We start from the raw sequence: 12,144 nt of genomic DNA, 5'->3' as shown, positions 1-12,144 counted from the left end.
TCTTGAGAAGAATGTGTGTTCTGCTACCATTAGATAGCTTGTTCTGTATATGTCTGTTTGGTCCATTTGGTCTTTAGGGTTGTTCAAAACCAATGTTTCCTTATTAATTTTCTGTCTGGATGATCTATCCATTGTTTAAAGGAGGATACTAAAGTCTCCTACTATTATTGTACTGCTGTTTATTTCTCCTTTCAGTTCTGTTAGTATTTGCTTCATGTTTAGGTACTCTGTACATGTATTGCCAAAGCAAGCACTGTGTTTAGATACTCTGGTGCTGGGTGCATAAATATTTATAATTGTTACATCATCTTGATGAATTTACCCCTTTATCACTATATAATGACCATCCTTGTCTATTGTGACCCTTTCAACTTAAAATCTATTTTGTCTGATATAAGGATAGACACCCCCACGCTATTTTGGTGCTCATTTGCATGGAGTATCTTTTTCTATCCCTTCACTTTCAGCCTATATGCATCCTTAAAGCAAAAGTGAGTCTGGTGTTAGTGTGAGTGTGGTATTAGCAAAAGAATTGACAAATAGGTCAGTGGAACAGAACAGAGAGCCCAGAAATAGACCTGCATAAATATAGTTAACTGATCTTTGACAAAGGAGCAAAAGCAATACAATGGAGCAGAGACAGTCTTTTCAACAAATGGGGTAGGAACAACTGTGCAGAAAAATGAATCCAGACACAGACCTTACACCCCTTATAAAAATTAACTCAAAATGGATCATCGAGCTAAATGTAAAACACAAAATGATAAAACTCTTAGAAGATAACACAAAAGAAAATCTAGGTGAGGGGCGCCTGGGTGGCTCAGTCGGTTAAGTGCCTGCCTTCATCTCAGGTCATGATCCCAGGGTTGGCTCCGGGCTCCCTGCTCAGTGGGGAACCTGCTTGTCCTCTCCCTCTGCCCCTCCACCCTCCCCCAAAGCCCACTCATGCTATCTCACGCTCTCTCTCAAATAAATAAATAAAATCTTAAAAAAAAAAAAGAAAGAAAATCTAGGTGACTCTGAGTATGGCAATAATTTTTTAGATACAATACCTAAGGCATGAAACATAAAAAAAGTAATTGCAAGCTGGACTTCATTAAAATTAAAATTTTCTGCTCTCTAAAAGACAGTGTCAAAAGAATGAGAATTAAAGCCACAGATGAGGGAAAATATTTGTAAAAAATATGTGATAAAGGATTATTATCCAAAACTACCAAGAACTCTTAAAATTGAAGAATAAGAAAACAAATAACCCAATTAAAAAATGAGCCAAAGACCTAAAGAGACACCTCACCAAAGAAAATGTACAGATGGCTAATAAGCATATGAAAAGATACTCCACATCATAGGTCATTAGGGAACTGCACATTAAAACAACAATGAGATACTATTACACAACTGTTAGAATGGCCAAAATCCAAAACACTGACAACACCAAATGATGGAGAAGATCTGGAGCAACAGGAACTTTTGTTCATTGCTGACAGAAATGCAAAATGGCCCAGCCACTTTGGAATAAAGTTTGGCAGTTTCTTTCAAAAGTAAACATACTCTTACCATATTATCTAGCAAACATACTACTTGGTATTTACCCAAATGAGGTGAAAACATACACTCACATGAATCTTGCACATGGATATTTAAAGCAGCTTTATTCATAACTGCCATATCTTTGAAGAAACCAAGATTCCTTCAGAATGTGAATGGATAAACAAAACTGTGGTACAACCAGACAGCAGAATATTACTCAGCACTAAAAAGAAATGAGCTGTCAAACCATGAAAAGTTATTAGAGGAAACTTAAATGCATATTACTAAGTGGAAGATAGACAATTTGAGAAGGCTACATATTGTATGCCAACTATATGACGTTCTGGAAATGGCAAAACAATGGAGGCAATAAAAAGATCAGTAGTTGCCATGGGCTGGGAGGAGAGAAAGATGAATAGGTAGAGCATGAAGCATTTTTAGGGCAAACTATTCTGTATATTATATCATGTGGATACAAGTCATTATCCATTTGTCAAAATCTAGAAGAATGTATAACACCAAGAGTCCATCCCAAAGTAAAACATGGATTACAATGTGTTACTGGAAGTTTACCAGTTGTAACAACTGTACCACTGTGATGCAGGATGCTTACAGTGGAGGAGGCAGTCCACGTACACCACAAGGGGGTAAATAAAACTCTCTGTACTTTCTGCTTAATTTTGCTGTAATCTTACAACTGTTCAAAAAAAAAAGTCTATTAAAAAAACATAGCTCTTAACTACCTTTCATATGTCTATCCAGATAAAAAACCATTGTTTCCACTATGGATCAGAAGGCAAAACCACTGTCTGATTATTTCTAAAACTTAGCTTTCAAAATCATCTTAACTGGTAATTTAAGGCTCATAGTAAGGATCAAAGAACTTACTTTTCAACTTTCCTCTGATGTTCTTTTTGTCTTTGTTGTTCTTTTACTTGTTCTCTCTCAATATCCATGAAAAGTCGTCTATATCTCAGGTATTGCTTTTGACGCTAAAGGAAAGAAGTTAAAATTGTTGAGAGACTATGGACTCCGGGAAACAAACTGAGGGTTTCGGGGGGCGGGGGGGAGATGGGCTAGTCTGGTGATGGGTATTAAGGAGGGCATGTACTGCATGGAGCACTGGGTGTTATACGCAAACAACGAATCATGGAACACTACATCAAAAACTAATGATGTACCGTATGGTGACTAACACAACATAATAAAAAAAAAAAACTGTTAAGATTCTGCTCTCAGAGGACTTTCCAAGGAAGGAGAATATCCTTGTGCCATAGATATGCTAGATGATACAAAAGTCACATCGAATTAAGTCCTTAATTTCCTTCTATTTTATGGTGACCTAGGATAATATCACATACAGCAAGAGCTTTATATTCTCAAGCACATAGCTATTAGATATTACAGACAAATCAGAGAAAGAAGTACTAATTTAGTTTGCCCTTAGTATAGTCCTTTGTCAACAGCACTTGAGGAAATGACTGTATTTGATATGATAAGATATATTACTATATTTACTCCGTATTTCCAAATAATAAGTACTATAGAAGCAGGGCCAAAGAAAGAATGTGAGAGGTATTTTATAAAAGAACAACAGTCACTTTAAATTTTCAAAATTAAAACCACATCACAAAAGTATACTCTAAGCCTAGCCTCATATGGTAATAAAGAGGGAAGAAGGACTGAGGAATATCTGAACACCATACTTTCAAAGGGAACAAGTATAGGGGCGCCGGAGTGGCTTAGGCGGTTAAGCGTCCGACTCTTGATTTCAGCTCAAGTCATGATCTCAGGGTCGTAAGATCAAGGCCCACATCAGGCTTGTGCTGGGCATGAGCCTGCTTGGGATTCTCTCTCTCCCTCTCCCTCTGCCCCCCGCCCCGGAAAAAGGGGAGCAAGTATAATAAAAGCAAGTGCTATTGCCCTGTGGGTTTATATATTCTCTGGGTTTATATATTCTCTTTTAAGGACACAAGCTACTTAAAGGGCACTGGTGTACACATAGACATGTTTTTGCCCTTTGAGTAGCTTATGTCCTTTTGGTAAAAATTATTAAAAGTCTAATAGCTGGTTCTTAACGCTGAGGCCATCACAAGCATCAGTGGTATTTTTTTAAAAACACAGATGCCCAAACCTACCTTTTCATATACTGATCAGTATATCTGTTTGGGTTCAGGCATTTGTATTTTGAAAAAAGCTCCACATCTGATTCTGGCACATGGGCAGTGTTAAAAACTGTTGGTTTAAACCAACTTTAGATTAAGAAGGAAAAAAAAAAAAAAAAAAGGAAGTCACAAGTGAAAACCCTTCCGTTAAGTTATTGTGACAAATACACACTAATGGGAAGAATTCACTAGGATCAGATCTCTGATTTCACATCAAGGAATCCTAAATCCTAGAAGCTTGGAAGAAAAGTTCAACACATTATAATGACTCAAGTAACTTCTTTGCCTTTATCCATGGAATTTGTAGTACAGGCTCTTAATGTGTAAGAACACAGTAAATCATTCCCAATTTCACATATACTATTATAGTAGAAATACTGGTGTCCAAAAGCAATTATCATCACGTACCTCTTTCTTGTCTTCTTCATGATCTACTCCAGATTGGAGTGTCAGTGGAATTTGGAATTCAGTGTTCAATTTTGATTGATAGTCATCATAAACCTGTTAGAAGTCCAGTCACACAAAGTGACAAAATTGCCAAAAGCTAGCCCTGTATGTGCTTTTGATATTTTCATCTATTGTTTCTTTTCTCCTGCAAACTTAACCTCAACTGGATAAAAACAAACAATTAAAAAATCAATAAAATAAAATAAATTAAAAAAGAACAAAAGAAGCAGATTCAGAAGAAATAAACCAAAGGAAATGACTCAGGTCAAAAACATGGGTGCATTAATAACAAATCAAAATGTTCAGAATGAAAGTTCTTCTAAAGTGGTCACTTGAAATCACTCTGAGTTTGCTTAGGACGGAATCCAGGATATAAAGCCAGATCCCTTATTATCTCAAATCTGTAATCATTTTCAATGTACACAACCCTTTAGGTGGGTGTGAGCCCAAATAAGAACCTGAAAATATTATAACATCAACTGACATGGAAGGGAGGAAACTGGAGCTAATTTTCCCCCATATTACTAGAAAAGCCTTATGACATAACTTGGTATACCTACTTTGTTATGGGTCAAATTATGATCTCTAACTTTTAGAATGAAAGCTTAGTATTACTTTTTTTAGCTTAAAAGTTATGTATCTTTTAGCAAAGTTGCAGGATATAAGATCAGTATACAAAAATCAATTGTATTTCTTTATACTTGTAATGAACAATCTGAAAATGAAATTAATGGAAAAATCCATTAAAAATACCATCAAAAAATTACTTAAAATAAAATTAACAAAGTTGGTGTAAATTTTGTACTCTAAAACCTACAAAACATTGTTGGAAGAAATTAAAGAAGGTCTAAATGAATGAAAAGGCATGAAAGGACAGATAAGATGGCAGTACTCCCCAAAATGATCAACAGATTTAATGCAATCTCCATCAAAATTTCAGATGACTTCTTGTAGAAGTTGACAGGGTGATCCTTAAATTCAAATACAAGGGACCCAGAATAGCTAAGATGGTTTTGAAACAGAAGAACATAGTTGGAGGAATCACTCTTCCCAATTCCAGTACTTACTACAAAGCTACAGGAATCAAGATAGTGTGGTACTGGCATAAGAACAGACTTAAAAAAAAAAAAAAAAAGAAAGAATAGATTTATAGATCAATGGAACAGAACTGACAGTTCAGAAATAAACCATTATATTTACAATCAACTGATTTTTGGCAAGAGTGTTCAATGGGTAAGCATTTCAACAAATGATGTTGGGACAACTGGCTATCCACATGCAAAAGAATGAAGTTCAATTCCCACCTTATACCACATATGAAAATTAATTCAAAATGGATCACAGACCTAAATGCAAGAGATATAAAATTCTTCGAGGAACACATAAGAGTAAATCTTCATGATCCGGCATTAGGTGGTTTCTTAGATATGACATCAAAAGCACAATCCAGAAAAGAAAAAGTAACTCAGACTTCTTCAAAACTAAAAACTTTTGTGCTACAAAGGATACCATCAAGAAAAGAAAAGGAGAGCCTACAAAATGGGAGAAAACATTTGTAAATCATGTAACTAATAAGGGACTTGTATGGAGAATATATTAAGAATTCACAAACTCAATAATCAAAAGACAAATAACTCAATTACAAATTGGGCAGATAATCTAATAAGCAGTTTTCCAAAGAATACAAGTAGCCAATGAGACATGAAAAGATGCTCACTAATGGGGCACCTGGGTGGCTCAGTCAGTTAAGTGTCCGTCGTCAGCTCAGGTCATGATCCCAGGATCCTGGGATTGGGCCACGCGTCAGGCTCCCCGCTCAGCAGAGAGCCTGCTTCTCCCTCTCCCTCTGCCTGCTGCTCTGCCTACTTGTGCTCTCCCTCTAGCTCTCTGTCAAATAAATAAATAAATAAAATCTTAAAAAAAAAAAAAAGATGCTCACTATTAACCATCAGGAAAATATAAATCAAAACCATGATGAGATACCACTTCACACCCATTAATATAGCTATAATTAAAAAGACATTAAGTGCTGGTGAGGATGTGAAGAAATTAGGACCCTCATACACTGTTGGAAGGAATGAAAAACAGTGCAGCCGCTTTGGAAAACAGTTTGGCAGTTCTTCAAAAGGTTAAGCATAGAGTCCCCATATTCCCAGCAATTCCACTCCTTGGTATACTCAAGAGAAATGAAAACACATATCCACAAATACTCATAGCAACATTATTCATAATAGCCAAAAAGTAGAAACAATCCAAATGTCCATCAATTGATGAATGAATAAATAAAATGTGCTATATGCATAAAATGGAATGTTATCTAATGAGAGGAATAAAGTACTGCTATATGCTACAAGGTCAATGAACTTTGAAAACATTATGCTAAATGGAAAAAACCAGTCACAAAAGGCCATATGTTCCATGATCCAATTTATATGAAATGTCCAGAATAGGCAAATCTATAGACAGAGAAACTGGTTAATGGTTGCCTAGGGTTGGGGGGTGGAAGAAAAAGGAATTGGCTGCTAATGGGTAAGGACTTTTGGGGTATGATGAAATGTTCTAAAATTCATTGTGGCAAACTTTACACAACCCTTTGAATATACTAAAAACACTGCACTGTACACTTTGAATAGGTTAATTATATGGTATATAAATTACAGTCAATCCTCAATATTCCATACTCCTTATTTGGGAATTTGCCTATTCACTAAAATTTATTTGTAATCCCAAAATTAACACTTGTGATGCTTTTATGGTCATTTGCAGACATGTGACAAATTTGAGTCACCAGATATGCATGTTGCCAGCTAAGGTTGAACAAGGTGATGCTCTGCTCTTTTTGTTTCAGCCTTCAAACTGTAAACAAGTATTCTTTTCAAGGTCTATTTAGTGCCAAGGTTTTTGTATTTTTGTGCTTTTTCTTGGTGATTTCACTATTTAAAATGGCTCCCGGAGCACCTGGGTGGCTCAGTCAGTTGAGTGTCTAACTCTTGATTTCAGCCCACGTCATGATCTCAGGGTCCTGGGATCGAGCCCCAGATCGTGTCAGGCTCTGAGCTCAGTGGGGAGTCTGCTTGAGGATTTCTCTCCCTCTCTCTCTGCCCTTCTCCTGGTTCACTCTCTTGCTCTCTCTCTCTAAAATACATAATTTTTTTAAAGAGATAAAAATAAACAACAGAATAAAATAAAATAAAATAAAATGGCTCCCAAGCACAGTGTTGAAGTACTATCTAGTATTCCTGAGCATAAGAAGGCTATGATGAGGGGCGCCTGGGTGGCTCAGATGGTTAAGCGTCTGCCTTCGGCTCAGGTCATGATCCCGGGGTCCTGGGATCAAGTCCCACATCTGGCTCCTTGCTCAGCAGGAAGCCGGCTTCTCCCTCTCCCACTCCCCCTGCTTGTGTCCCCTCTCTCGCTGTCTCTCTCTCTGTCAAATAAATAAATAAAATCTTTAACAAAAAAAAAGAAGGCTGTGATGTGCCTTATGGAGAAAATACATGTATGAGATAAGCTCATTCAGGAATAAGCTATAGTGTTACTGGCTCTGAGTCCATGTTAATAAATCGACATTATATATTAAATAAGGTATCGTTAAACAGAAATTCACATAAAATAAAGTTAGGTATTGATGAGTGACCAAAACATTGTGATCAGAGGCTCACAAAAAACTAACTCTGTATCTCCCCTAGGAACAGTGGTTTAGTATTCACCAATTCAATGTTTGTGGCAACTTTATATAACTACCGTGAATAACAAGAATTGACTGTATACCTCATTATTTTTAAAATTATTCATTTGTTATAGATAAAATCCGAAAATGATACATAGCAGAGACTGATGGTAGTTATTTCTGGAATTTTGGGTTATTTATTCTTTTTGTTTGTGTTTACTTTTGCTACAATAAAAACGAAACATTTTCTGCTTTCAAAAAAGAAAAACCAGGTTTTCAGCACTGGGCAAGGGGTAAGCTCACTATGGACCTGTCTGTCTCACTGATTCTAACTAAAGATTCCAGGAAATGTGGCCTGTGGTATCTGGAGAGTGTAGGGATTGGGTATCCTGAGGAGGAATGAGCTAGCAAAGTAGATTCCTCAAATCTGTGTACGAATTGGTGTATATCCCCAAATCGCCCCTGAGTTATGCACGCATGGGATGGACCTAAAGGAGTATAATGAAGGCTTTGAAAATTGAACTAACGTTGGAGCCACTCTTCACAGAAGGTGAGAAAGAACTTATAATATAAACGTAACCAGGTTGATTGCCTGCTAGAACAAATAAACAAAAGATGCAACATTCTTCAGAGGATTTCAACAGAAGCCAGAGTCTCACAATATAATATTCAAAATTGGACCCAGAAGAAAGGATGGCAAGAGAATCCAGAATATGGCCAAAGACAGATAACTCTTCTTCTGACATAGTAGGAACAGGTAAGAATGCCAAAAAAAACAAATGGCTGAGGGAGGTAGTGCATGATGGCTTCTATTTTCTTCATCAAAGTCTGAGAGTATGGGGATGTAGCAAGAGCTTTACAAAGTATTTAAGATTTACTATTATTAGTGTGGGCCATAGGAGAGGGAGCTGACAAAGGGCAAGCAAGAAAAATGCTAAGCAGCATGGGGGACACAGCAGCTGTGACCATAAGCCCAAAGTATGACTGTAATCTAAATCTACACTGTTAAAGTGTTTTTTCCAATAAGGCGGGATTATTTCAGGAGCCTAAAAGGAGAAAGGACTGATCCAGGAGATCGAGGCTTGTATGGCAGAAGGACAAGAAGAAGAGCTTCTGACCACCAAGGCAGCACCCTCAAGCAAACAGAGTTAGGTATGCCTCTTCCGTGCTCAGTTAATGCCCTATGCACCCTCCACCATTAATTATGTTGCTTCATAAATATCTGCTTATGTGTCAGTCTCTCTTCTTTAGATTGTCTGAAATTTGAGTTCTGTGTCTGATTCACAATTGTATCTTTGATATTTAGCATCTAAACAATGGCTAACACCTAACAAGGTGTTCAATAAATGTTTAATTGATTAATTCAAAACATATTTAGCAAGAGACTATCCAGTACCAGGCACTGTACTATGAAGGCTGTCCATACACTGGTAAACACATCAGGTGTGATACCTCTCCTCATAAAGCTTACAGACCAGTGGAAAACATGCTAAATCAATAAATTATTACAAATTGTTTTGTGTAGTGAGAAGGAAAGAGAACGCAAGGATAGAGAAAAACAGAAGCGAGGAGACCTATTTTTAATAAGGTGGTCAGGACAGTCTTTTCCAAGGAGAGAACATTGAAGCTGAAACCTGAAGGACGAGAAGGGACCAGCTTTGTGAAGAAAAAAGAGAAGGATAGCCAGGCAAAGGAAAAAACATATGCAACGGACCTGAGGTAGGAAAGAGCCTGGCATACTTCGGGATATATAAGTAACAATGTAGAATAAAACACGACAGTGTACCTTTAGGCCAACCTCATAGAGACAAACTAAAAATTATAAAAGAGCTACAGTGTAGTCCTGAAAACCTCAGCCCAAATCCTACTTTCTGTCTTTATGCTCCTTTTCTCCTGCTGCTCTCTTAAAAGGGCCAAGAGGAAATGTCTCTTTATCTCTTTTATATATCCTAACAACACTGGTTGCCTGAAGGCTCTGTCGTTAAAATAACATAAAAATCACATGATAGAAATTATCTAGACAGTGATCAATTCTAGTGGGAATAAACTAGACTTCAGTTAAGCCATGGAGGAATCTTAGGAGGCCAGATTATTGTAATGTTTTCTTGAAAAACTATAGATCTTAACTCAGTACATCGAAGCTTAGGCAATATAACCCTAATAAGCTCCAGCCTACACCCTGAACAGCTTATTTCTTGGTGATCCTGTCTTATGCTCTACTAGCCTATCGATGGAGATCTAGGCCTGGCCATTGGGTGGAAGATCCTCCTGACCCCTCTCCCTCAGAAACCACTCATTTCTTCCCCTCTCATGCCATAAAAGACAATGGCCATTAGAAATACACCTCTTATAAAGAACACACATATAAAATACAGTTTTTCCAATACCCTAGGTTTCGGGAGAGCACTAAAGTAATCTTAGGTCAGGATAAATTTTACACACTATTAACTAAAACAAGAATCTGTTTGTTGCTCAGCCTTACCACTCCCAGCTCTGTAGGTGCCTGCAATCCTACCTAAATTCCATTACTCATACTCTACCTGTCTTCTGCTGGAAGCCTCTGTCTGGTGCTTGGCTGGCAGATGCTGCTGGTCGTCCAGAAGCAAATCCTCTTGCCATCTTTCAGCTGTCCCAACAGACGGCTGCTGCCTGAAGTATAAGCTCTAAAAGAATACAAAAGCAGTCACCAAAATATGTGAGCAGTGACATAATGCTAGTAATGCTGCAGGGATAGCCCTGACATACTCTATACAGGTCTGTTAGATTAGTCACATACATTATGGCATAAAAGTAGACATTACACTCCTTGCCACTATTATGGATCTTAACTATATCCACAAAGCAGTCCTAAGTTTCTTCATCTATAAAACAAGGATAATCACAGTATCTATCTCCCCAGATTATTGTGAGAATGAGAAATGACACAATGGATACAAAATTCTAGAACTATTTTGGTTATGGAAAGTGCTTAACAAATGTAAGCTGTTACTCATATTATTAATAGTATTAATAAGAGAGAACACTACCAGAAGCAACAGAAGCACTGTTGTTAGAAGCATAGCTCTGGCAAGCCCAGATCAAACTCTAACCGATTTACTTTCTGTTTACTTTTGACTGCACTCTGCTCTACCTGCTCTCCGGCTGAACCTGGATCCTGGATATCATGTAAATCATATTTGTGGTGCTCTGGAAATAACTCCTTTCTCCATCTTTCATCTGTCATATTACGTAAGGCCTGCCCATAGTTCCTGTGCTAAAAGACAACGTAAACATTGAACATCAATTGTCGAAGCAGAAGCATCATGCCAGGGCAATGGTAAAAGCCTCAGTGAAGAGGCCTGAAGTAGTTTCAACAGGTCAGAATGGTATGATACATCACAGAACTAGAGGACAGGATAGCTTTGCCCACTATTTACTGACCTTAACACTAAATCCCCAAGTAGTTACTATATTTCCCTGTTAAACTTGCGCCAAAATCTAAGCAATTTATTCTCTGCTACTTATTCCTCACTATGCTCTGCTCTACTTATTTCCCAGAGAGCGGGATCTTTTTTTTTTTTTTTTAGATTTTATTTATTTATTTGACAGAGAGAGACACAGCGAGAGCAGGAACACAAGCAGGGGGAGTGGGAGAGGGAGAAGCAGGCTCCCCGCGGAGCAGAGAGCCTGATGAGGGGCTCAATCTCAGGACCCTGGGATCATGACCTGAGCCGAAGGCAGACGCTTAAGAACTGAGCCACCCAGGCACCCTGAAAGGCGAGATCTTACTGGGTGAAACATACCGATGGCACTCCAGAAGCAATTCTTCTTTCAATCTCCCATTTCTCACAAGATGAGGGTTGCTTGATATACTTGCTCTAAAGGAACAACAAAATACAAAACTATTTAAGCAGAAATGATTAGTGACAACTAATGACATCAGTGACAACTCCAAAATAATGATACTAGGGGAGGATAACATACCAGAGTTGGTGTGCATGTGTGCCTGCATGTGTTAATACAAAACTCCCATATATAAATCAAAGTAGGAAGGAAAATAGTATAATGAATCCCAAGATACCCAACCCCCAACTTCAATAATTAGTAACATTTTTTTTCCATCTGTCTCTTTTCCCACTTTTTTCCTGGACTATTTTAAAGCAAATCCCAGATTATTCTGGTACTTTTTTTTCTTTTTTTTTTTTGCATGGGGTAACTCTTTATTCAATAATATGTTTGGAAGAAGTAAGGCAACAAAGTAATATTTTTACAATGTTGCTAGCATTTTCCCAAGGTACAGCTAGGAAACAAGCTTGTGTCATTTCCACAAGCACTCCTACTAGATGTCCCCAG

General features: G+C 37.6%; 1 protein-coding gene across 1 annotated transcript in view; it reads right to left on the bottom strand.

The window, feature by feature from the left end:
* Nucleotides 1–1,826: 1,826 nt before the first annotated feature.
* CCDC15 (coiled-coil domain containing 15) overlaps nucleotides 1,827–12,144 on the bottom strand; it is a 30,313-nt gene continuing 19,995 nt past the window's right edge. The window contains exons 11-15 of the mRNA XM_032426244.1: nucleotides 11,595–11,669; nucleotides 10,943–11,065; nucleotides 10,353–10,475; nucleotides 4,104–4,196; nucleotides 1,827–2,522 (exon numbers count right to left, since the gene is read on the bottom strand). Of these exons, the coding sequence (XP_032282135.1) occupies nucleotides 2,415–2,522; nucleotides 4,104–4,196; nucleotides 10,353–10,475; nucleotides 10,943–11,065; nucleotides 11,595–11,669 (522 nt within the window). The 3' untranslated portion in view covers nucleotides 1,827–2,414. The remainder of the gene's footprint in view (nucleotides 2,523–4,103; nucleotides 4,197–10,352; nucleotides 10,476–10,942; nucleotides 11,066–11,594; nucleotides 11,670–12,144) is intronic.

This window comes from Phoca vitulina, unplaced genomic scaffold, assembly GCF_004348235.1.
Source record: "Phoca vitulina isolate PV1807 unplaced genomic scaffold, GSC_HSeal_1.0 scaffold34, whole genome shotgun sequence".
Classification (NCBI taxonomy): domain Eukaryota; kingdom Metazoa; phylum Chordata; class Mammalia; order Carnivora; family Phocidae; genus Phoca; species Phoca vitulina.
The sequence above is the reverse complement of the archived record's forward strand: the minus strand, read 5'-3'. Positions and strand labels throughout refer to the sequence as shown.